This window comes from Mustelus asterias, unplaced genomic scaffold, assembly GCF_964213995.1.
Source record: "Mustelus asterias unplaced genomic scaffold, sMusAst1.hap1.1 HAP1_SCAFFOLD_1031, whole genome shotgun sequence".
NCBI lineage: Eukaryota > Metazoa > Chordata > Chondrichthyes > Carcharhiniformes > Triakidae > Mustelus > Mustelus asterias.
In genome coordinates, this window is record NW_027590976.1 from 38,665 (window position 1) to 64,649 (window position 25,985).

The following is a 25,985-nucleotide window of genomic DNA, read 5'->3' on the forward strand; positions in this document are numbered from 1 at the left end:
ATAACACTGGGATACAGTACTGGTAGGGACGGGTCTGTCACTGTATAACACGGGTACAGTGCTGGTGGGGACGGGTCTGTCACTGTATAACACGGGCACAGTACTGGTGGGGATGGGTCTGTCACTGTATAACACTGGGGTGCAGTACTGGTGGGGACGGGTCTGTCACTGTACAACACTGGGGTACAGTACTGGTGGGGACGGGTCTGTCACTGTATAACACTGGGGCACAGTACTGGTGGGGACAGGTCTGTCACTGTATAACACTGGGGTACAGTACTGGTGGGGACGGGTCTTTCGCTGTATAACACTGGGGTACAGTACTGGTGGGGACGGGTCTGTCGCTGTATAACACTGGGGTACAGTACTGGTGGGGATGGGTCTGTCACTGTATAACACTGGGGTACAGTACTGGTGGGGACGGGTCTGTCACTGTATAACACTGAGGTACAGTACTGGTGGGGACAGGTCTGTCACTGTATAACACTGGGGTACAGTACTGGTGGGGACAGGTCTGTCACTGTATAACGCTGGGGTACAGTACTGGTGGGGACAGGTCTGTCACTGTATAACACTGGGGTACAGTACTGGTGGGGACGGGTCTGTCACTATAACACTGGGGTACAGTACTGGTGGGGACGGGTCTGTCACTATAACACTGGGGTACAGTACTGGTGGGGACGGGTCTGTCACTGTATAACACTGGGGTACAGTACTGGTGGGGACGGGTCTATCGCTGTATAACACTGGGGTACAGTACTGGTGGGGACGGGTCTGTCACTGTATAACACTGGGGTTACAGTACTGGTGGGGATGGGTCTGTCACTGTATAACACTGGGGTACAGTACTGGTGGGGACGGGTCTGTCACTGTATAACACTGGGGTACAGTACTGGTGGGGACGGGTCTGTCACTATAACACTGGGGTACAGTACTGGTGGGGACGGGTCTGTCACTGTATAACACTGGGGTACAGTACTGGTGGGGACGGGTCTATCGCTGTATAACACTGGGGTACAGTACTGGTGGGGACGGGTCTGTCACTGTATAACACTGGGGTTACAGTACTGGTGGGGATGGGTCTGTCACTGTATAACACTGGGGTACAGTACTGGTGGGGACGGGTCTGTCACTGTATAACACTGGGGTACAGTACTGGTGGGGATGGGTCTGTCACTATAACACTGGGGTACAGTGCTGGTGGGGACGGGTCTGTCACTGTATAACGCTGGGGTACAGTACTGGTGGGGACGGGTCTATCGCTGTATAACACTGGGGTACAGTACTGGTGGGGACGGGTCTGTCACTGTATAACACTGGGGTACAGTACTGGTGGGGACGGGTCTGTCACTGTATAACACTGGGGTACAGTATTGGTGGGGACGGGTCTGTCGCTGTATAACACTGGGGTACAGTACTGGTGGGGACGGGTCTGTCACTGTATAACACTGGGGTACAGTACTGGTGGGGACGGGTCTGTCGCTGTATAACACGGTACAGTACTGGTGGTGACGGGTCTGTCACTGTATAACACTGGGGTACCGTATTGGTGGGGACGGGTCTATCGCTGTATAACACTGGGGTACAGTACTGGTGGGGACGGGTCTGTCACTGTATAACACTGGGGTACAGTACTGGTGGGGACGGGTCTGTCACTGTATAACACTGGGGTACAGTACTGGTGGGGACGGGTCTGTCACTGTATAACACTGGGGTACAGTACTGGTGGGGACGGGTCTGTCACTGTATAACACTGGGGTACAGTACTGGTGGGGACGGGTCTGTCACTGTGTATCACTGGGGTACAGTACTGGTAGGGACGGGTCTGTCACTGTGTATCACTGGGGTACAGTACTGGTAGGGACGGGTCTGTCACTGTATAACACTGGGGTACAGTACTGGTGGGGACGGGTCTGTCGCTGTATAACTCTGGGGTACAGTACTGGTGGGGACGGGTCTGTCACTGTATAACACTGGGGTACAGTACTGGTAGGGACGGGTCTGTCACTGTATAACACTGGGGTACAGTACTGGTGGGGACGGGTCTGTCACTGTATAACACTGGGGTACAGTACTGGTGTGGACGGGTCTGTCGCTGTATAACACTGGGGTACAGTACTGGTGGGGACGGGTCTGTCACTGTATAACACTGGGGTACAGTACTGGTGGGGACAGGTCTGTCACTGTATAACACTGGGGTACAGTACTGGTGGGGACGGGTCTGTCACTGTATAACACTGGGGTACAGTACTGGTGGGGACGGGTCTATCGCTGTATAACACTGGGGTACAGTACTGGTGGGGACGGGTCTGTCACTGTATAACACTGGGGTTACAGTACTGGTGGGGATGGGTCTGTCACTGTATAACACTGGGGTACAGTACTGGTGGGGACGGGTCTGTCACTGTATAACACTGGGGTACAGTACTGGTGGGGATGGGTCTGTCACTATAACACTGGGGTACAGTACTGGTGGGGCGGGTCTGTCACTGTATAACGCTGGGGTACAGTACTGGTGGGGACGGGTCTATCGCTGTATAACACGGGTACAGTACTGGTGGGGACGGGTCTGTCACTGTATAACACTGGGGTACAGTACTGGTGGGGACGGGTCTGTCACTGTATAACACTGGGGTACAGTATTGGTGGGGACGGGTCTGTCGCTGTATAACACTGGGGTACAGTACTGGTGGGGACGGGTCTGTCGCTGTATAACACGGTACAGTACTGGTGGGGACGGGTCTGTCACTGTATAACACTGGGGTACAGTACTGGTGGGGACGGGTCTGTCACTGTGTATCACTGGGGTACAGTACTGGTAGGGACGGGTCTGTCACTGTATAACACTGGGGTACAGTACTGGTGGGGACGGGTCTGTCGCTGTATAACACTGGGGTACAGTACTGGTGGGGACGGGTCTGTCTCTGTATAACACTGGGGTACAGTACTGGTGGGGACGGGTCTGTCGCTGTATAACACTGGGGTACAGTCCTGGTGGGGACGGGTCTGTCGCTGTATAACACTGGGGTACAGTACTGGTGGGGACGGGTCTGTCTCTGTATAACACTGGGGTACAGTACTGGTGGGGACGGGTCTGTCGCTGTATAACACTGGGGTACAGTACTGGTGGGGACGGGTCTCACTGTATAACACTGGGGTACAGTACTGGTGGGGACAGGTCTGTCACTGTATAACACTGGGGTACAGTACTGGTGGGGACGGGTCTGTCGCTGTATAACACTGGGGTACAGTACTGGTGGGGATGGGTCTGTCGCTGTATAACACTGTGGTACAGTACTGGTGGGGACGGGTCAGTCACTGTATAACACTGGGGTACAGTACTGGTGGGGACGGGTCTGTCGCTGTATAACACTGTGGTACAGTACTGGTGGGGACGGGTCTGTCACTGTATAACACCGGGGTACAGTACTGGTGGGGACGGGTCTGTCACTGTATAACACTGGGGTACAGTACTGGTGGGGACGGGTCTGTCACTGTATAACACCGGGGTACAGTACTGGTGGGGACGGGTCTGTCACTGTATAACACTGGGGTACAGTACTGGTGGGGACGGGTCTGTCACTGTATAACACCGGGGTACAGTACTGGTGGGGACAGGTCTGTCACTGTATAACACTGGGGTACAGTACTGGTGGGGACGGGTCTGTCACTGTATAACACTGGGGTACAGTACTGGTGGGGACGGGTCTGTCACTGTATAACACTGGGGTACAGTACTGGTGGGGACGGGTCTGTCACTGTATAACACTGGGGTACAGTACTGGTGGGGACGGGTCTGTCGCTGTATAACACTGGGGTACAGTACTGGTGGGGACGGGTCTGTCGCTGTATAACACTGGGGTACAGTACTGGTGTGGACGGGTCTGTCGCTGTATAACACTGGGATACAGTACTGGTGTGGACGGGTCTGTCGCTGTATAACACTGGGGTACAGTACTGGTGGGGACGGGTCTGTCGCTGTATAACACTGGGGTACAGTACTGGTGGGGACGGGTCTGTCGCTGTATAACACTGGGGTACAGTACTGGTGGGGACGGGTCTGTCAGTGTATAACAGTGGGGTACAGTACTGGTGGGGACGGGTCTGTCGCTGTATAACACGGTACAGTACTGGTGGGGACGGGTCTGTCACTGTATAACACTGGGGTACAGTACTGGTGTGGACGGGTCTGTCGCTGTATAACACTGGGGTACAGTACAGGTGGGGATGGGTCTGTCACTGTATACCACTGGGGTACAGTACTGGTGTGGACGGGTCTGTCGCTGTATAACACTGGGGTACAGTACTGGTGGGGATGGGTCTGTCACTGTATAACACTGGGGTACAGTACTGGTGGGGACGGGTCTGTCACTGTATAACACTGGGGTACAGTACTGGTGGGGACGGGTCTGTCACTGTATAACACTGGGGTACAGTACTGGTGTGGACGGGTCTGTCGCTGTATAACACTGGGGTTCAGTACTGGTGGGGACGGGTCTCACTGTATAACACCGGGGTACAGTACTGGTGGGGACGGGTCTGTCACTGTATAACACTGGGGTACAGTACTGGTGGGGACAGGTCTGTCACTGTATAACACTGGGGTACAGTACTGGTGGGGACGGGTCTCACTGTATAACGCTGGGGTACAGTACTGGTGGGGACGGATCTCACTGTATAACACTGGGGTACAGTACTGGTGGGGACAGGTCTGTCACTGTATAACACTGGGGTACAGTACTGGTGGGGACGGGTCTGTCACTGTATAACACTGGGGTACAGTACTGGTGTGGACGGGTCTGTCGCTGTATAACACTGGGGTACAGTACTGGTGTGGACGGGTCTGTCGCTGTATAACACTGGGGTACAGTACTGGTGTGGACGGGTCTGTCGCTGTATAACACTGGGGTACAGTACTGGTGTGGACGGGTGTGTCACTGTATAACACTGGGGTACAGTACTGGTGGGGACGGGTCTGTCACTGTATAACACTGGGGTACAGTACTGGTGGGGACGGGTCTGTCGCTGTATGACACTGGGGTACAGTACAGGTGGGGACGGGTCTGTCACTGTATAACACTGGGGTACAGTACTGGTGGGGACGGGTCTGTCACTGTATAACACTGGGGTACAGTACTGGTGGGGACGAGTCTGTCACTGTATAACACTGGGGTACAGTACTGGTGGGGACGGGTCTGTCACTGTATAACACTGGGGTACAGTACTGGTGGGGACGGGTCTGTCACTGTATAACACTGGGGTACAGTACTGGTGGGGACGGGGTCTGTCACTGTATAACACTGGGGTACAGTACTGGTGGGGACGGATCTGTCACTGTATAACACTGGGGTACAGTACAGGTGGGGACGGGTCTGTCACTGTATAACACTGGGGTACAGTACTGGTGTGGATGGGTGTGTCACTGTATAACACTGGGGTACAGTACTGGTGGGGACGGGTCTGTCACTGTATAACACTGGGGTACAGTACTGGTGGGGACGGGTCTGTCGCTGTATGACACTGGGGTACAGTACAGGTGGGGACGGGTCTGTCACTGTATAACACTGGGGTACAGTACTGGTGGGGACGGGTCTGTCACTGTATAACACTGGGGTACAGTACTGGTGGGGACGGGTCTGTCACTGTATAACACTGGGGTACAGTACTGGTGGGGACGGGTCTGTCACTGTATAACACTGGGGTACAGTACTGGTGGGGACGGGTCTGTCACTGTATAACACTGGGGTACAGTACTGGTGGGGACGGGTCTGTCACTGTATAACACTGGGGTACAGTACTGGTAACCTAGAAGCTTAATCGAATTCCATACGCAGTCGATTGGCCCGTGTTATCTCCTGCGGGCCCCGGTGAGCCTGTTATGGATTTGCTTGGCTTTGTGTTCATTGTTGACAACCCGCCGTCTTTGTCTATTCAGGTGGGGCTGTTCCAATAGCGCCATCTCCATCTGCGCCTGTTAAAAGCTACTACAAAGTGACCTGGTCACAGGATTCCCTGGGCCGTTGTGACAGCCACACAAAGTCAACATGGCTTTGTGGAAATGATTCGGGTGCGGCCCATGTATCGGAGGGTTTTTTGATTTGATTTATTATTGTCACATGTATTGGGATCCAGTGAAAAGTATTGTTTCTTGCGCGCTATACAGACAAAGCATACCGTTCATAGAGAAGGAAAGGAGAGGGTGCAGAATGTAGTGTTACAGTCACAGCTGGGGTGTAGAGAAAGATGTGTAGAGGGACAGGTAGTATTGAGGAAGCAGGGGGGCTGCAGAAGGACTTGGACAGGTTCGGAGAGTGGGCAAAGAAGCGGCAGATGGAATACAATGTGGAAAAGTGAGAGGTTATGCACTTTGGAAGGAGGAACGGAGGCAGAGACTATTTTCTAAATGGGGAAATGCTTCAGAAATCAGAAACACAAAGGGACTTGGGAGTCATTGTTCAAGATTCTCTGAAGGTTAACGTGCAGGTTCAGTCGGCAGTTAGGAAGGCAAATGCAATGTTAGCATTCATGTCGAGAGGGCTAGAATACAAGAGCAGGGATGTACTTCTGAGGCTGTATAAGGCTCTGGTCAGACCCCATTTGGAGCATTGTGAGCAGTTTTGGGCCCCGTATCTAAGGAAGGATGTGCCGGCCTTGGAAAGGGTCCAGAGGAGGTTCACAAGAATGATAGAACATAGAACATTACAGCACAGTACAGGCCCTTCGGCCCTCGATGTTGCGCTGACCAGTGAAACCAATCTAAAGCCCATCTAACCTACACTATTCCAATATCATCCATATGTTTATCCAATGATCCTTTAACTGCCCTTCATGTTGACGAGTCCACTACTGCTGCAGGCAGGGCATTCCACGCCCTTACCACTCTCTGAGTAAAGAACCTACCTCTAACATCTGTCCTATATCTCTCACCCCTCAATTTAAAGCTATGTCCCCTCGTGCTAGCCATCACCATCCGAGGAAAAAGGCTCTCACTGTCCACCCTATCTAATCCTCTGATCATCTTGTATGCCTCTATTAAGTCACCTCTTAACCTTCTCTCTAACGAAAACAACCTCAAGCCCCTCAGCCTTTCCTCATAAGACCTTCCCACCATACCAGGCAACATCCTGATAAATCTCCTCTGCACCTTTTCCAATGCTTCCACATCCTTCCTATAATACGGCGACCAGAACTGTACGCAATACTCCAAGTGCGGCAGCACCAGAGTTTTGTAGATTTGCAGCACGACCTCCTGGCTCCGAAACTCAATCCCTCTACCAATAAAAGCTAACACACTGTATGCCTTCTTAACAACCCTATCAACCTGGGTGCCAACTTTCAGGGATCTATGCACATGGACACCGAGATCCCCCTGTTCATCCACACTACCAAGTATCTTACCATTAGCCCAGTACTCTGTATTCTTGTTACTCCTTCCAAAGTGAATCACCTCACACTTTTCCGCATTAAACTCCATTTGCCACCTCTCAGCCCAGCTCTGCAGCTTATCTATGTCCCTCTGTAACCTGCAACATCCTTCCGCACTGTCCACAACTCCACCGACTTTAGTGTCATCCGCAAATTTACTAACCCAGCCTTCTACGCCCTCATCCAGGTCATTTATAAAAATGACAAACAGCAGTGGCCCCAAAACAGATCCTTGTGGTACACCACTAGTAACTGAACTCCAGGATGAACATTTCCCATCAACCACCACCCTCTGTTTTCTTACAGCTAGCCAATTCCTGATCCAAACCACTAAATCACCCTCAATCCCATGCCTCCGTATTTTCTGCAATAGCTTACCGTGGGGAACCTTATCAAACGCTTTACTGAAATCCATATACACCACATCAACCGCTTTACCCTCATCCACCTCTTTGGTCACCTTCTCAAAGAACTCAATAAGGTTTGTGAGGCATGACCTACCCTTCACAAAACCGTGTTGACTTTCCCTAATCAAATTGTTCCTTTCTAGATGATTATAAATCCTATCTCTTATAATCCTTTCCAATACTTTGCCCACAACAGAAGTAAGGCTCACCGGTCTATAATTACCAGGGTTGTCTCTACTCCCCTTCTTGAACAAGGGGACAACATTTGCTATCCTCCAGTCTTCTGGCACTGTTCCTGTAGAGAATGACGACATAAAGATCAAAGCCAAAGGCTCTGCAATCTCCTCCCTCGCCTCCCAGAGAATCCTAGGATAAATCCCATCCGGCCCAGGGGACTTACCTATTTTCACACTTTCCAGAATTGCTAACACCTCCTCCTTATTAACCTCAATCCCATCTAGTCCAATCGCCTGTATCTCAGTATTCGCTTCGACAACATTGTCTTTTTGCTGTGTGAATACTGACGAAAAATATTCATTTAGTGCCTCTCCTATCTCTTCGGACTCCACGCACAGCTTCCCACTCCTGTCCTTGACTGGCCCTAATCTTACCCTCGTCATTCTTTTATTCCTGACATACCGAGAGAAAGCTTTAGGGTTTTCCTTGATCCTACCTGCCAAAGACTTCTCATGTCCCCTCCTGGCTCTTCTTAGCTCTCTCTTTAGGTCCTTCCTGGCTAACTTGTAACTCTCAAGCGCCCTAACTGGGCCTTCACGTCTCATCTTTACATAAGTCTCCTTCTTCCTCTTCACAAGAGATTCAACTTCTTTAGTAAACCACAGTTCCCTCGCTCGACCACTTCCTCCCTGCCTGACAGATACATACTTATCAAGGACACCCAGTAGCTGTTCCTTGAACAAGCTCCACATTTCAATTGTGCCCATCCCCTGCAGTTTCCTTCCCCATTCTATGCATCCTAAATCTCGCCTAATCGCATCATAATTTCCTTTCCCCCAGCTATAACACTTGCCCTTCAGTATATACCTATCCCTTTCCATCGCTCAAGTAAATGTAACCGAATTGTGGTGACTATCACCAAAGTGCTCACCTACCTCCAAATCTAACACCTGGCCTGGTTCATTACCCAGTACCAAATCCAATGTGGCCTCGCCTCTTGTTGGTCTATCTACATACTGCGTCAGGAAGCCTTCCTGCACACATTGGACAAAAACCGACCCCTCTAAAGTACTCGAACTATAGCGTTTCCAGTCAATATTTGTAAAGTTAAAGTCCCCCATAACAACTACCCTGTTACTTTCGCTCCTATCCTGAATCATCTTTGCAATCTTTTCCTCTACATCTCTGGAACTTTTCGGAGGCCTATAGAAAACTCCCAACAGGGTGACCTCTCCTTTCCTGTTTCTAACCTCAGCCCAAGCTACCTCAGTAGACGAGTCCTCATCAAATGTCCTTTCTGCCACCGTAATACTGTCCTTGACTAACAATGCCACACCTCCGCCTCTTTTACCACCTTCCCTGCACTTACTGAAACATCTAAACCCCGGAACCTGCAACAACCATTCCTGTCCCTGCTCTATCCATGTCTCCGAGATGGCCACAACATCGAAGTCCCAGGTACCAACCCATGCTGCAAGCTCACCCACCTTATTCTGGATGCTCCTGGCGTTGAAGTAGACACACTTCAAACCACCTTCCTGCCTGCCGGTCCACTCCTGCGACCTTGAAACCTTATTCATGACCACACCACTCGCATCCTCCTGTACACCGGAGCAACAATTCAGGTTCCCATCCCCCTGCCGAATTAGTTTAAACCCTCCCGAAGAGCATTAGCAAATTTCCCCCCCAGGATATTGGTACCCCTCTGGTTCAAGTGAAGACCATCCCGTTTGTAGAGGTCCCACCTACCCCAGAATGAGCTCCAATTATCCAGGATTCTGAATCCCTCCCTCCTGCACCATCCCTGTAGCCACGTGTTCAACTGTTCTCTCTCCCTATTCCTCTCCTCTCCAGCACGTGGCACGGGTAACAAACCAGAGATAACAACTCTATTTGTTCTAGCTCTAAGCATCCACCCTAACTCCCTGAATTTCTGCCTTACATCCCCATCCCTTTTCCTACCTATGTCATTGGTGCCTATGTGGACCACAACTTGGGGCTGGTCCCTGGAATGAAGAGCTTGTCGTATGAGGAACGGTTGAGGATTCTGGGTCTGTACTCGTTGGAGTTTAGAAGGATGAGGGGGGGGAATCTTATTGAAACTTACAGGATACTGCGAGGCCTGGATAGAGTGGACGTGGAGAGGATGTTTCCACTAGTAGGAAAAACTACTAGAACCAGAGGGCACAACCTCAGGCGAAAGGGACGATCCTTTGGAACCGAGATGAGGAGGAATTTCTTCAGCCAGAGGGTGGTGAATCTGTGGAATTCATCGCCACAGAGGAGGCTGTGGAGGTCAGGGCATCGAGTGTCTTTTAGACAGTGATAGATCGGTTCTTGATTAATAAGGGGATCAGGAGTTATGGGGAAAAGACAGGAGAATGGGGATGAGAAAAATATCAGCAATGTGTACAATTCTGGTCACCCTATTATAGAAAGGATATTATTAAACTAGAAAGAGTGCAGGAGAGATTTACTAGGATGCTACCGAGACTTGATGGTTTGAGTTATAAGGAGAGGCTGGATAGACTGGGACTTTTTCCCCTGGAGCGTAGGAGGCTGAGGGGTGATCTTATAGAGGTCTATAAAATAATGAGGGGCATAGATCAGCTAGATAGTCAATATCTTTTCCCAAAGGTAGGGGAGTCTCAAACTAGAGGGCATAGGTTTAAGGTGAGAGGGGAGAGATACAAAAGGGTCCAGAGGGGAAATTTTTTCATACAGAGGGTGGTGAGTGTCTGGAACGAGCTGCCAGAGGCAGTAGTAGAGGCGGGTACAATTTTGTCTTTTAAAAAGCATTTTGTCTTTTAAAAAGCATCTTTGTCTCGTCACTGGACACAGGTGAGGTAGCCAAGATGTGGAGATGCCGGCGTTGGACTAGGGTGAACACAGTAAGAAGTCTCACAACACCAGGTTAAAGTCCAACAGGTTTATTTGGTAGCAATATCATAAGCTTTCGGAGCGCTGCTCCTTCTTCAGATGGAGTGGAAATGTGCTCTCAAACAGTGCACAGTGCACTGTTTGAGAGCACATTTCTACTCCATCTGACGAAGGAGCAGCGCTCCGAAAGCTTATGGTATTTGCTACCAAATAAACCTGTTGGACTTTAACCTAGTGTTGTGAGACTTCTCACAGGTGAGGTCCCAGAGGATTGGAGGATAGCTAATGTGGTCCCGTTATTTAAGAAGGGTAGGAAGGATAACCCGGGAAATTATAGGCCGGTGAGCTTGACGTCCGTGGTCGGGAAGTTGTTGGAGAGGATTCTTAGAGATAGGATGTATGCGCATTTAGAAAGGAATAAACTCATTAACGATAGTCAGCATGGTTTTGTGAGAGGGAGGTCATGCCTCACTGACCTGGTGGAGTTTTTTGAAGAAGTGACTAGAATGGTTGACGAGGGAAGGGCCGTGGATGTCGTCTATATGGACTTTAGTAAAGCGTTTGACAAAGTCCCTCATGGTAGGCTGGTGAAAAAGGTTGGATCTCATGGGATAAAGGGGGAGGTGGCTAGATGGGTGGAGAACTGGCTTGGTCACAGAAGACAGAGGGTGGTAGTGGAAGGGTCTTTTTCCGGCTGGATGCCTGTGACTAGTGGTGTTCCGCAGGGCTCTGTATTGGGACCTCTGCTGTTAGTGATTTATATAAATGATCTGGAAGAAGGTGTAACTGGGGTGATCAGTAAGTTTGCGGACGACACAAAAATGGCTGGACTTGCAGATAGTGAGGAGCATTGTCAGAAGCTACAGAAGGATATAGATAGGCTGGAAATTTGGGCAAAGAAATGGCAGATGGAGTTCAATCCAGATAAATGCCAAGTGATGCATTTTGGTAGAACTAACGTAGGGGGGAGCTATACGATAAATGGCAGAACCATAAAGGGTGTAGATACACAGAGGGACCTGGGTGTGCAAGTCCACAGATCCTTGAAGGTGACGTCACAGGTGGAGAAGGTAGTGAATAAGGCATATGGCATGCTTGCCTTTATAGGACGGGGCATAGAGTATAAAAGTTGGGGTCTGATGTTGCAGTTGTATAGAACGTTGGTTCGGCCGCATTTGGAATACTGCGCCCTGTTCTGGTCGCCACACTACCAGAAGGACGTGGAGGCTTTAGAGAGAGTGCAGAGGAGGTTTACCAGGATGTTGCCTGGTATGGAAGGGCTTAGTTATGAGGAGAGATTGGGTAAACTGGGGTTGTTCTCACTGGAAAGACGGAGGATGAGGGGTGACCTAATAGAGGTGTATAAAATTATGAAAGGCATCGATCGGGTGAACGGTGGGAAGCTTTTCCCCAGGTTGGTGGTGACGTTCACGAGGGGTCATAGGTTCAAGGTGAGGGGGGGGGAGGTTTAACACGGATATCAGAAGGATGTGTTTTACACAGAGGGTGGTGGGGGCCTGGAATGCGCTGCCAGGCAAGGTGGTGGAGGCGGACACACTGGGAATGTTTAAGACTTATCTAGACAGCCATATGAACGGAGTGGGAATGGAGGGATACAAAAGAATGGTCTAGTTTGGACCAGGGAGCGGCGCGGGCTTGGGGGGCCGAAGGGCCTCTTCCTGTGCTGTACTGTTCTTTGTTAGGCAGTTACATGGGTAAGATGGGTACAGAGGGATATGGGCCAAACGCGGGCAATTGGGATTAGTTTAGGGGTTTAAAAAAAGGATGGCATGGACAAGTTAAAAGTAAAAAGTAAAGTTTATTTATTAGTCACAGGTCAGCTTACATTAACACTGCAATGAAGCTACTGTGAAAATCCCCTAGTCGCCACACTCCGGCGCCTGTTCGGGTAACACTGAGGGAGAATTTAGCACGGCCAATGCACCCTAATCTGCACGTCTTTCGGACTGTGGGAGGAAACCGGAGCACCCGGAGGAAACCCACGCAGACACGGGGGGGAGAACATACAGACTCCGCACAGACAGTGACCCGAGCCGGGAATCGAACCCGGGCTCCCTGGCGCTGTGAGGCAGCAGAGCTGGTGCTGTGGGGTCAAGTTGGGCCGGAGGGCCTGTTTCCGTGCTGTGAACCTCTGTGACTCTGTGAATGGCGGGCGGATGGGGCGAATGGCCTCATTCTGCTCCTATATCTTCTGCCCCAGATTTGGGAAGTGGGGTTTTAGATGATATGAGGAGAGAGAACAATCAGGTTGTGTTGGCTGAATTACTTCCCCAAGCGCCCAGCGGCGTAATCTCAATCCTCCTCTCTCCCTCTCACCCCACTCCACCTCAACCACACTCAGTGTAGTCATTCATTGAATGATATAACAGCACCGGAGGCCATTCAGCCCACCATCACCTGTGCTGGCTCGTGGAAAAAGCTATTCAATTTAGTCCAACTGCTGCGACTGAGAGAGATGTTTGATTTTAATATCTACAGTTAATAATCGAACATCCACGGCGTTACAGTACATAATACATGTCAGTTCCTGCGTGCAGAAGCGAGAGAGAGTGGGATTTGACTTTAAGGCCCATTCTCTATCTCCCCCCCCCCCCCCCCCCAGTTCTTCCCCCCTCCCCCCATTCCCAATCCCACCCTCGGTTAACAGTTCCAGGGGATCCAGTTCGCCCTGCGGACGCAAGCCACTCTGTCGCGGGCCGGTGAGCGGTTCCTGCAAGCTTTTCTGCCCTTCGGGGAGTGCGATGCCTTCAGCGGTCGAGCAGCCCGCCCTGCCACTTGGTCGTCCAGATGTGTTGACGCAGACCGGCCTCTGGGGCTGAGGATCTCGGGGGGGAGGGGGGGGGGGAGGTGGAGACACTCAAGGAGGCCCGTTCAAGAAAGCGAAGGGCAGGTCCCAGAAGAGGTTCAGGTGGGGAGAGGAATGGTGTGGGGGTCGGAGGGAGAGGAATGGTGCGGGGGTCGGAGGGAGAGGAATGGTGTGGGGGTCGGAGGGGCAGGATGGTGTGGGGGTCGGAGGGGCAGGATGGTGTGGGGGTCGGAGGGAGAGGAATGGTGTGGGGGTCGGAGGGAGAGGAATGGTGTGGGGGTCGGAGGGAGAGGAATGGTGTGGGGGTCGGAGGGAGAGGAATGGTGAAGCTTTCCCTCTACAACAGTCAGCCAAAGGTCAGATTCAGTTCTATAACTACCGGCAAGTGACAGATGTGGTGGTCAAGAGCTTTACTCTGTATCTAATCCCGTGCTGTACCTGTCCTGGGAGTGTTTGATGGGGACAGTGTAGAGGGAGCTTTACTCTGTATCTAATCCCGTGCTGTACCTGTCCTGGGAGTGTTTGATGGGGACAGTGTAGAGGGAGCTTTACTCTGTATCTAACCCCGTGCTGTTCCCGTCCTGGGAGTGTTTGATGGGGGACAGTGTAGAGAGAGCTTTACTCTGTATCTAATCCCGTGCTGTACCTGTCCTGGGTGTGTTTGATGGGGGACAGTGTAGAGGGAGCTTTACTCTGTATCTAACCCCGTGCTGTACCTGTCCTGGGAGTGTTTGATGGGGGACAGTGTAGAGGGAGCTTTACTCTGTATCTAACCCCGTGCTGTACCTGTCCTGGGAGTGTTTGATGGGGGACAGTGTAGAGAGAGCTTTACTCTGTATCTAACCCCGTGCTGTACCTGTCCTGGGAGTGTTTGATGGGGAGTGTGTCGAGGGAGCTTTACTGTGTATCTAACCCCGTGCTGTACTGTCCTGGGAGTGTTTGATGGGGACAGTGTAGAGGGAGCTTTACTCTGTATCTAACCCCGTGCTGTTCCCGTCCTGGGAGTGTTCGATGGGGAGTGTCGAGGGAGCTTTACTCTGTATCTAACCCCGTGCTGTACCTGTCCTGGGAGTGTTTGATGGGGAGAGTGTCGAGGGAGCTTTACTCTGTATCTAACCCCGTGCTGTACCTGTCCTGGGAGTGTTTGATGGGGACAGTGTCGAGGGAGCTTTACTCTGTATCTAACCCCGTGCTGTACCTGTCCTGGGAGTGTTTGATGGGGACAGTGTCAAGGGAGCTTTACTCTGTATCTAACCCCGTGCTGTACCTGTCCTGGGAGTGTTTGATGGGAGACTGTGTAGAGGGAGCTTTTCTGTGTATCTAACCCCGTGCTGTACCTGTCCTGGGAGTGTTTGATGGGGACAGTGTAGAGGGAGCTTTACTCTGTATCTAACCCCGTGCTGTACCTGTCCTGGGAGTGTTTGATGGGGACAGTGTAGAGGGAGCTTTACTCTGTATCTAACCCCATGCTGTACCTGTCCTGGGAGTGTTTGATGGGGACAGTGTAGAGGGAGCTTTACTCTGTATCTAACCCCGTGCTGTACCTGTCCTGGGAGTGTTTGATGGGGACAGTGTAGAGGGAGCTTTACTCTGTATCTAACCCCGTGCTGTACCTGTCCTGGGAGTGTTTGATGGGGACAGTGTAGAGGGAGCTTTACTCTGTATCTAACCCCGTGCTGTACCTGTCCTGGGAGTGTTTGATGGGAGACAGTGTAGAGGGAGCTTTACTCTGTATCTAACCCCGTGCTGTACCTGTCCTGGGAGTGTTTGATGGGAGACAGTGTAGAGGGAGCTTTACTCTGTATCTAACCCCGTGCTGTACCTGTCCTGGGAGTGTTTGATGGGGGACAGTGTAGAGGGAGCTTTACTCTGTATCTAACCCCGTGCTGTACCTGTCCTGGGAGTGTTTGATGGGGACAGTGTAGAGGGAGCTTTACTCTGTATCTAACCCCGTGCTGTACCTGTCCTGGGAGTGTTTGATGGGGGACAGTGTAGAGGGAGCTTTACTCTGTATCTAACCCCGTGCTGTACCTGTCCTGGGAGTGTTTGATGGGGACAGTGTAGAGGGAGCTTTACTCTGTATCTAACCCCGTGCTGTACCTGTCCTGGGAGTGTTTGATGGGGACAGTGTAGAGGGAGCTTTACTCTGTATCTAACCCCGTGCTGTACCTGTCCTGGGAGTGTTTGATGGGGACAGTGTAGAGGGAGCTTTACTCTGTATCTAACCCCGTGCTGTACCTGTCCTGGGAGTGTTTGATGGGGGGACAGTGTAGAGGGAGCTTTACTCTGTATCTAACCCCGTGCTGTACCTGTCCCGGGAGTGTTTGATGGGAGACAGTGTAGAGGGAGCTTTACTCTGTATCTAACCCCGTGCTGTACCTGTCCTGGGAGTGTTTGATGGGGGACAGTGTAGAGGGAGCTTTACTCTGTATCTAACCCCGTGCTGTACCTATCCCGGGAGTGTTTGATGGGGGACAGTGTAGAGGGAGCTTTACTCTGTATCTAACCCCGTGCTGTACCTGTCCCGGGAGTGTTTGATGGGAGACAGTGTAGAGGGAGCTTTACTCTGTATCTAACCCCGTGCTGTACCTGTCCTGGGAGTGTTTGATGGGGACAGTGTAGAGGGAGTTCTGCAATGCACAGTGCAAACCTATCTCGTTTAGTAAAGCAGTCTGAATATGGTAGATACACGTCCATCGTTCTATTGAATGTAGTTGGGGCCTGGCTATTAGGAGTGGAGACAGAGAGGGAGGAACGGAGATTGTACCGCTGGTTACTGTGGGGCGAGGGACGTGAGGGGGGAAACTATTGCAAATCATTGAGATCAGCCCAAAAACGCAGTCCTCATGTAAAGAGGGGTGGTCGGTGGGATGTGGAGGGTCTCCCACCCCTCTCCCACTCCTCCCCCCTCACGTTATGGAGTCTCTTTTCTTCCTGAAGGGCCCCTTTAGTCTTTTCCAGACGCTATCCTTTCTCTTCCCACGCCTCTCCTGTGCCAGCACAGCCTCCTTCTCCTTCCTGCGCACCTCTCGCACCATAGCGTGGAACACGTCATCTATGAAGTACCGCAGAGCGGCCGACGTCTCGAAGAAGGGGCAGTTGAACTCCCGGGCCAGCGCCAGACCCTCCTCCTTCGACACCTGCCGGACGGAAAACAAGGGGGGGGGGAAAACGAGAGGTTAGCCGGCGGTCCAGGTCGCTGCCGGCGGTCCAGGTCGCTGCCACCAGTGCCGTTAGCTTGCTGGTGGCCTTGGAGCTCTGTGACTGAACCAACCACACGGTGGAGCTCTGAGCTTCTCTTCCCTGTGGCCTGTACATGGAGCTCCGTGTCAGAGCCAATCGCAGTTGCCTGTGGCCTGTACACGGAGCTCCACCGCAGAGCCAGGGCCGCACTGTGGAGCTCGGAGCTACACTTCCCTGTGGCCTGTACATGGAGCTCCGTGTCAGAACCAATCGCAGTTGCCTGTGGCCTGTACACGGAGCTCCACCGCAGAGCCAGGGCCGCACTGTGGAGCTCGGAGCTACACTTCCCTGTGGCCTGTACATGGAGCTCCGTGACAGAGCCAATCACAATTGTCTCTGGCCTGTACATGGAGCTCCGTGACAGAGCCAATCACAATTGTCTCTGGCCTGTACATGGGAGCTCCATGACAGAGCCCGGGCCACACAGTGGAGCTCTGAGCTACACTTCATAGAAATCATAGAAACCCTACAGTGCAGAAGGAGGCCATTCGGCCCATCGAGTCTGCACCGACCACAATCCCACCCAGGCCCTACCCCCACATATTTTACCCGCTAATCCCTCTAACCTACACATCCCAGGATCTAAGGGGCAATTTTTTTTTTTAACCTGGCCAATCAACCTAACCCGCACATCTTTGGACTGTGGGAGGAAACCGGAGCACCCGGAGGAAACCCACGCAGACACGAGGAGAATGTGCAAACTCCACACAGACATTGCTGGTGGTCTGTGCACAGAGCTCCATGACAGAGCCCGGGCCACACGGCGGAGCTCTGAGCTACACTTGCTGGTGGTCTGTAATGGAGCTCTGTGACAGAACCAACCGCACAGTGGAGCTCTGAACCACACTTGCCTTTTGTCCTGTACACGGAGCTCCATGACAGAGCCAGGGCCACACGGCGGAGCTCTGAGCTACACTTGCTGGTGGTCTGTACACAGAGCTCCATGACAGAGCCAGGGCCACACGGCGGAGCTCTGAGCTACACTTGCTGGTGGTCTGTACACAGAGCTCCATGACAGAACCAGGGCCACACACGGCGGAGCTCTGAGCTACACTTGCTGGTGGTCTGTCATGGAGCTCCGTGACAGAACCAACCACACAGAGGAGCTCTGAACCACACTTGCCTCTTGTCCTGTACACGGAGCTCCATGACAGAGCCAGGGCCACACGGCGGAGATCTGAGCTACACTTGCCTCTTGGCCTGTACACGGAGCTCCATGACAGAGCCAATCACAATTGCCTGTGACCTGTACATGGGAGCTCCATGACAGAACCAACCACACAGTGGAGCCCTGAGCGATACTTGCCTGTACACGGAGCTCCGTGACAGAGCCAGGGCCACACTGTGGAGCTCTGAGCTACACTTGCCTGTACACGGAGCTCCGTGACAGAGCTGGCTGCCCTGTGGGTGATGCTCCCCGCAGCGGAATTGCCTGCTGTCTGAATAAACCTGTTGGACTTTAACCTGGTGTTGTGAAACTTCTTACTGTGTTTACCCCAACGCCGACATCTCCACATCATAAATTTGACGTGAGCAGGACATTCGCTTGGGCGGGACACTGGAGGGTGCTGGGCCGGACCCGGAGGGGTTAAGCTGCAGCCCAGTCTTCTATAACACCCTCCTGTAGGTGTGCTGTCAAAGACCCAAGCAAGCCGTGTGGAAGAGGAACCGCTTTTGCGGAATGGGTGGGGGGGGTAGATGGAGAGTGAGTCTCTCTGCTTCCCTGGGGGCCAATATTTATCCCTCAAACCAACCTCACTAAAAGCACATTCGACCTGGATGTTTAACCACCTTGCAGTGGTGGCATTGAGCTGTACGCAGGTCAGACCCCAAGAGTCGGAGTAGGCCATTCGGCCCATCGAGTCTGCTCCGCCCTTCAACAAGATCATGAGCTAGACAGTCAACAACATTTCCCAAAGGTAGGGGAGTCTAAAACTAGAGGGCGTAGGTTTAAGGTGAGAGGGGAGAGATACAAAAGGGTCCAGAGGGGCAATTTTTTCACACAGAGGGTGGTGAGCGTCTGGAACAAGCTGCCAGAGGCGGGTACAATTTTGTCTTTTAAAAAGCGTTTAGACAGTTACATGGGTACGATGGGTATGGAGGGATATGGGCCAAACGCAGGCAATTGGGACTAGCTTAGTGGTTAAAAAAAAAGGCTCAGCATGGACAAGTTGGGCCAAAGGGCCTGTTTCCATGCTGTAAACCTCTATGACTATGACTGATCTGATACACTCCTTAACTCCACTTCCCCGCCTTATCCCCATAACCCTCGATTCCCTTCCTGATTAATAATCTGTCTATCTGAGCCTGGGCCATTGTTAAGGATCCAGCCTCTACAGTTCTCTGTGGGAAAGAAATCCACACATTCACTCCCCTCTGAGAGGAAATTCCTCCTTGTTTCTTCAATGGGAGACCCCCCCCCTCACTCCGAGATTCTGCTCTCTGGTTCTCGACTCTCCCACAAGGGGAAACAGCCTCTCAGCATCGACCCTGTCAAACCCCCCCCTCAGAATCTGATACGTCTCAATAAGGTCACCTCTCAGTCTTCTCAACTCCAATGAGTACAGGACCAACCTACTCAACCTCTCCTCATCCGTCCCTACCCAGGATCAACCTGGTCAAACATCTCCTGACTGCCTCCAATGCCAGTATATCTTTCCTTAGATAAGGAGACCCAAACTGTTCACAGTATTCCAGGTGTGGTCTAACTAGTGTCTTGTATGGTTTTAACAAGACTTCCCAACTGTTATACTCCATTCCCTTCGAAATGCAACTTTTTAAAATAGATTTGCTACAGTGCAGGAGGATCCCATTTGGCCCATTGAGTTTGCACCAACTCTCCAACAGAACATCGTCAGGCCCTCTCCCCCGCTCTATTCCCGTAACCCCACTGGTCCACCTAACCTGCACACCTCTGGACACTAAGGGGCAATTTAGCATGGCCAATCCACCTAACCTGCACATCTTTGGACACTAAGGGACAATTTAGCATGGCCAATCCACCTAACCCACACATCTTTGGACACTAAAGGGCAATTTAGCATGGCCAATCCACCTAACCTGCACATCTCTGGACACTAAGGGGCAATTTAGCATGGCCAATCCCCCTAACCTACACATCTTTGGACACTAAGGGGCAATTCAGCATGGCCAATCCACCTAACCTACACATCTTTGGACACTAAAGGGCAATTTAGCATGGCCAATCCACCTAACCTACACATCTTTGGACACTAAAGGGCAATTTAGCATGGCCAATCCACCTAACCTACACATCTTTGGACACTAAAGGGCAATTTAGCATGGCCAATCCACCTAACCTGCACATCTCTGGACACCAAGGGACAATTTAGCATGGCCAATCCACCTAACCCACACATCTTTGGACACTAAGGGGCAATTTAGCATGGCCAATCCACCTAACCTGCACATCTTTGGACACCAAGGGACAATTTAGCATGGCCAATCCCCCTAACCTACACATCTTTGGACACCAAGGGACAATTTAGCATGGCCAATCCACCTAACCTACACATCTTTGGACACTAAAGGGCAATTTAGCATGGCCAATCCACCTAACCTGCACATCTTTGGACACTAAGGGGCAATTTAGCATGGCCAATCCACCCTAACCTACACATCTTTGGAGTGTGGGAGGAAACCGGAGCACCCGGAGGAAACCCACGCAGACACGGGGAGAACGTGCAGACTCCGCACAGACAGTGACCCGAGCCGGGGAATCGAACCCGGGTCCCTGACACTGTGAGGCAGCAGTGCTGACCCACTGTGCTACCGTGCCGCCCCATGAACAATGTGCTGTGTGACTGCAACCAAACCTGGTCTAGCTCCTGGGTCTTTCAGAGGGGAGGGCGGGGAGTGGGTGTCAGTGTCCTCCCCCAACAGTGAGGGGCCAGGGGGCCCGCGTCTCCGGCATTCCCTTACCTGGCGAAGGTTGCACAGGTCTGACTTGTTGCCCACGAGGACCACCGGGATGTCGTAGGTGTGCCGCACGCGGTAGATAAGCTGCTTGAACTCGACGGCCTCCTGGAAGCTGCGGCGGTCCGTGATGGAGTAACAGATGATGAATCCTTCGCCCCCACGCATGTACTGGTCCCTCATAGCTGTAAACTCTGCCTGAGACATGGGGATTCAGTTTGGTTTATTATTGTCACATGTATTAACAGAGTGAAAAGTATTGTTCCTTGCGCGCCATACAGACAAAGCATACCGTTCATAGAGAAGGAAAGGAGAGGGTGCAGAATGTAGTGTTACAGTCACAGCAAGGGTGTAGAGAAAGATCAACTTAATGCGAGGTAGGTCCATTCAAAAGTCTGACGGCAGCAGGGAAGAAGCTGTTCTCGAGTCGGTCGGCACGTGACCTCAGACTTTTGTATCCTTTTCCCGACGGAAGAAGGTGGAAGAGAGAATGTCCGGGGTGTGTGGGGTCCTTGATTATGCCGGCTGCTTTTCCCCGAGGCAGCGAAAGGTATGGGATAAAGTAGACGGGGAGCGGATGCTTCCTCTTGTGGGACATTCGAGACGAGAGGTCTCAGGATAAGGAGCAGCAAATTTAAAACAGAGTTGGACGAGAAACTACTTCTCCCAAAGGGATGGGAGAAGGTGGAAGAGAGAATGTCCGGGGTGCGTGGGGGGTCCTTGATTATGCTGGCTGCTTTTTCCCGAGGCAGCGGGAAGTGTAGACAGAGTCGATGGATGGGAGGCTGGTTTGAGTGATGGATTGGGCTACATTCACGACCCTTTTGTAGTTTCTTGTGGTCTTGGGCAGAGCAGGAGCCCAGACCAAGCTGTGATACAACCAGAAAGAATGCTTTCTACGGTGCATCTGTAAAAGTTGGTGAGAATCGGAGCCGACATGCCAAATTTCCTTCGTCTTCTGACTAAACCTGGTGGGGAGGTGGTGAGTCGCTGCGTGGGGGGAGTCGGGTCTAAACCTCGACTAAACCTCAACCACCGTCACTCCCAACCTCCTGCACCCAACCTATCCACAACGCAGCAGCCCCCAGGCCCAATGGGTGACACTCCTTATTCCCCCTTCCCCTCCCATCCCTGGGTCCATCTCTCCCAGTCCCAATCCCAGGCCGACGCACCTGCGGCGGTACCGAGGGGGTGCTGCACAGTCACGGAGGCACGACACTGAGAAAGGTGGCCTTAAAACAAAGGCATGGCCACCCTCCCCCTCCCCCCGTAAAAGACGGGACACCTTCGATGAAGGTTATGGAGTCAGAGGTTTACAACATGGAAACAGGCCCTTCAGCCCAACTTGTCCATGCTGCCCTTTTTTTTTAAACCCCTAATCTAGTCCCAATTGCCCGCATTTGGCCCATATCCCTCTATACCCATCGTACCCATGTAACTATCTAAACGCTTTTTAAAAGACAAAATTGTACCCGCCTCTACTACTGCCTCTGGCAGCTCGTTCCAGACACTCACCTCCCTCTGTGTGAAAAAACTGCCCCTCTGGACCCTTTTGTATCTCTCCCCTCTCACCTTAAACCAATGCCCTCTAGGTTTAGACTCCCCTACCTTTGGGAAAAGATATTGACTATCTAGCTGATCCGTGCCCCTCATTATTTCATAGACTTCTATAAGATCACCCCCTCAGCCTCCTACGCTCCAGAGAAAAAAGTCCCAGTCTATCCAGCCTCTCCTTATAACTCAAAAAAGGTCCGACCTCCACCCTCAACCTCCTTGAATCCCAGCCCACAGTGTTCTTGCTACCGCACAGAAGCATCAAAAAACCCACCACAGGAACAGACATGTGGGCATTAACACGTTGATGCCTGTGGGATCTTGCTGTTGGCAGATTGGCTCTGATTTATGGTGGCACAGTCGCTGAAGATAGGCATGTAGGTACAGCAGGCGGTGAGGAAAGTGGACTGCACGGTAGCACAGTGGGTTAGCACTGCTGCCTCACAGCGCCAGGGACCCGGGTTCGATTCCCGGCTCGGGTCACTGTCTGTGTGGAGTCTGCACGTTCTCCCCGTGTCTGCGTGGGTTTCCTCCGGGTGCTCCAGTTTCCTCCCACAGTCCAAAGATGTGCTGGTTAGGTGGATTGGCCATGCTAATTGCCCCTTAGTGTCCAAAGATGTGCAGGTTAGGTGGATTGGCTGTGCTAAATTGCCTCTTAGTGTCCAAAGATGGACAGGTTAGGTGGATTGGCCGTGCTAAATCGCCCCTTAGTGTCAGGGGGATTAGCAAGGTAAATGCATGGGGTTATGGAGATGGGGCCTGCGGTCGGTGCTGGTTCGATGGGCTGAATGGCCTCCTTTTGCACAGCAAGGATTCTATGATATGGACCAAAGCAGGCAAATGGGATTAGTTCAGTTGAGATGGGGGGAGTCCCAAACTTGAGGGCAGAGGGTTAAGGTGAGAGGGGAGAGGGGAGAGGGGAGAGGGGAGAGGGGAGAGGGGAGAGGGGAAAGGGGAAAGGGGCAACTTTTTCCACTCAGAGGGTGGTGCGTGTGTGGAATGAGCTGCCAGAGGGGGGGGGGGGGGGGGCGGGAGGGGGGTAGAAGGACAACATTGAAAAGACATTTGGACAGGTACATGGATAGGGAAAGGTTTAGAGGGAGACGGGGCCACACGCAGGCAAATGGGACCAGCTCAGACGGCCCGTTTCCCTGCTGTAAATCTCTGTGACTCTGTGAAGGAGCAGGGGTGAGGGTTAGGGTTGGGTTCCACCCGGTCGGGCTGGTGTTGAACCCTGTGTGAACTTACCTGTCCAGCTGTATCCAGGATGTCCAGATGTGCTGATTCATCATCGATACGGACTCTTGTCTTGTAAGCATCCTCTGAGAAACGGAGAGAGTTTTAAACGCAATTGGGCATGAGAATGAAGGAGGGTTCTCATCACACCCCCCTCCTCATCTCCGTAACCCCCTCCCACCCCCTACACCCCACTCCCGCCCCCTACACCCCCCTCCTCATCTCTGTAACCCCCTCCCACCCCCTCTCGCCCCCTACACCCCCCCCTCATCTCTGTACCCCCCTCCCACACCCTACACCCCCCTCCCGCCCCCGACACCCCCTCCCGCCCTCTACACCCCCCCTCATCTCTGTAACCCCCTGCCGCCCCCTACACCCCCTCCTCATCTCTGTGACCCCCTCCGCCCCCTACAACCCCTCCTCATCTCTGTGACCCCCTCCCGCCCCCTACACCCCCCTCCCTCCTCTCTGTGACCCCCTCCCCGCCCCCTACACCCCCCTCCCGCCCCCTACAACCCCCTCCCGCCCCCTACACCCCCATCCCGCCCCCTACACACCCCCTCCCGCCCCCTACACCCCGTCCCGCCCCCTACACCCCCCTCCCGCCCCCTACACCCCCGTCCCGCCCCCTACACACCCCCTCCCGCCCCACTACACACCCCCTCCCGCCCCCTACACCCCCCCTCCCGCCCCCTACAACCCCCTCCCCGCCCCCTACACCCCCGTCCCGCCCCCTACACACCCCCTCCCGCCCCCTACACACCCCCTCCCGCCCCCTACACCCCCCTCCCGCCCCCTACACACCCCCTCCCGCCCCCTAACCCACCTCCCGCCCCCTACACCCACCTCCCGCCCCATACACCCACCTCCCGCCCCCTACACCCCCCCTCCCGCCCCTACACCCCACCTCCCGCCCATACACCCACCTCCCGCCCCATACACCCACCTCCCGCGCCCTACACACCCACTCCCCGCCCCCTACACCCCCCTCCCGCCCCCCTACACCCACCTCCCGCCCCCTACACCCCCCTCCGCCCCCTACACCCCCCTCCCGCCCCCTACACCCCCCTCCCGCCCCCCTACACCCCCCTCCCGCCCCCTACGCCCCCCTCCTGCCCCCTACACACCCCTCGCGCCCCTACACCCCCCTCCCGCCCACTACACAGCCCCTCCAGCCTCCCTCCCGCCCCCTACACCCCCCTCCCGCCCCCTACACCCCCCCCTCCCGCCCCCTACACCCCCTCCCGCCCCCTGCACCCCCCCTCCCGCCCCCTGCAACCCCCTCCCCGCCCCCCTACACCCCCCTCCCGCCCCCTACACCCCCCCTCCCCGCCCCCTACACCCCCCTCCCGCCCCCTACACGACCCTTCCGCCCCCTACACCCACCTCCCGCCCCCTACACCCACCCTCCCCGCCCCATACACCCACCTCCCGCCCCCTACACCCCCCCTCCCGCCCCCTACACCCACCTCCCGCCCCATACACCCACCTCCCGCGCCCTACACACCCACTCCCCGCCCCCTACACCCCCCCTCCCGCCCCCCTACCCCACCTCCCGCCCCCTACACCCCCCCCTCCCGCCCCCTACACCCGCCCTCCCGCCCCCTACACCCCCCTCCCGCCCCCTACACCCCCCTCCCGCCCCCTACACACCCCCTCCAGCCCCCCTCCCGCCCCCTACACACCCCCTCCAGCCCCCCTCCCGCCCCCTACACCCCCCTCGCGCCCCTACACCCCCCTCCCGCCCCCTACACAGCCCCTCCAGCCTCCCTCCCGCCCCCTACACCCCCCTCCCGCCCCCTACACCCCCCCTCCCACCCCCTACACCCCCCCTCCCGCCCCCTACACCCCCCCTCCCGCCCCCTGCACCCCCCTCCCGCCCCCTGCACCCCCCCTCCCGCCCCCTGCAACCCCCTCCCGCCCCCTGCAACCCCCTCCCGCCCCCTGCAACCCCCTCCCGCCCCCTACACCCCCCCTCCCGCCCCCTACACCCCCCTCCCGCCCCCTACACCCCCCTCCCGCCCCCTACACACCCCCCCTCCCGCACCCTACACCCCCCCCTCCCGCACCCTACACCCCCCCCTCCCGCCCCCTACCACCCCCCCCTCCCGCCCCCTACACCCCCCCCTCGCGCCCCCTACACCCCCCCTCGCGCCCCCTACCCCCCCCTCCAGCCCCCTACACTCCCCCTCCAGCCCCCTACACCCCCCCTCCCGCCCCCTACACCCCCCTCCCGCCCCCTACACCCCCCCTCCCGCCCCCTACACCCCCCCTCCCGCCCCCTACACACCCCCCCGCGC

The 25,985-nt window shown here is 54.1% G+C and overlaps 1 protein-coding gene across 1 annotated transcript in view; it reads right to left on the reverse strand.

Annotated features, from left to right (window-relative positions):
- Positions 1–16,257: 16,257 nt before the first annotated feature.
- The window catches only part of LOC144487777 (GTP-binding protein Rit1-like), a 52,939-nt gene continuing 43,211 nt past the window's right edge, over positions 16,258–25,985 (reverse strand). The window contains exons 4-6 of the mRNA XM_078205849.1: positions 23,698–23,771; positions 20,902–21,093; positions 16,258–16,856 (exon numbers count right to left, since the gene is read on the reverse strand). Coding sequence (XP_078061975.1) covers positions 16,626–16,856; positions 20,902–21,093; positions 23,698–23,771 — 497 coding nt within the window. The 3' untranslated portion in view covers positions 16,258–16,625. The remainder of the gene's footprint in view (positions 16,857–20,901; positions 21,094–23,697; positions 23,772–25,985) is intronic.